Source organism: Herpailurus yagouaroundi, unplaced genomic scaffold (genome assembly GCF_014898765.1).
Source record: "Herpailurus yagouaroundi ecotype Mexico unplaced genomic scaffold, PumYag 28, whole genome shotgun sequence".
In the NCBI taxonomy this organism is placed as follows: domain Eukaryota; kingdom Metazoa; phylum Chordata; class Mammalia; order Carnivora; family Felidae; genus Herpailurus; species Herpailurus yagouaroundi.
In genome coordinates, this window is record NW_024412376.1 from 95,846,505 (window position 1) to 95,846,866 (window position 362).

Here is a 362-nt window from a genome sequence, read left to right on the forward strand (position 1 = left end):
CTGTCACTGCTATCACTATCTGATTTGCTGTTGCTGCTGTCACTGCTGTCTGATTTACTGTCACTATCACTGCTGTCACTACTATCTGATTTGCTATTGCCGCTGTCACTACTGTCTGATTTACTATCACTGTCACTGCTGTCACTACTATCTGATTTACTGTCACTACTGTCACTGCTATCACTGCTGTCACTACTGTCACTGCTATCACTACTGTCACTACTGTCACTGCTGTCACTACTGTCACTGCTGTCTGATTTGCTGTCACTGCTGTCGCTGTCACTGCTGTCACTGCCATCTGATTTGCTGTCGCTACTGTCGCTGCTGTCACTGCTGTCACTGCTGTCTGACTTGCTGTCACT

General features: G+C 47.0%; 1 protein-coding gene across 1 annotated transcript in view; it reads right to left on the reverse strand.

The window, feature by feature from the left end:
- Window positions 1–362, reverse strand: part of DSPP (dentin sialophosphoprotein) — a 4,874-nt gene that overhangs the window by 445 nt on the left and 4,067 nt on the right. The window contains exon 4 of the mRNA XM_040488627.1: window positions 1–362. This exon is cut by the window's left edge and continues 445 nt beyond it; it is cut by the window's right edge and continues 690 nt beyond it. Within this exon, the coding sequence (XP_040344561.1) occupies window positions 1–362 (362 nt within the window).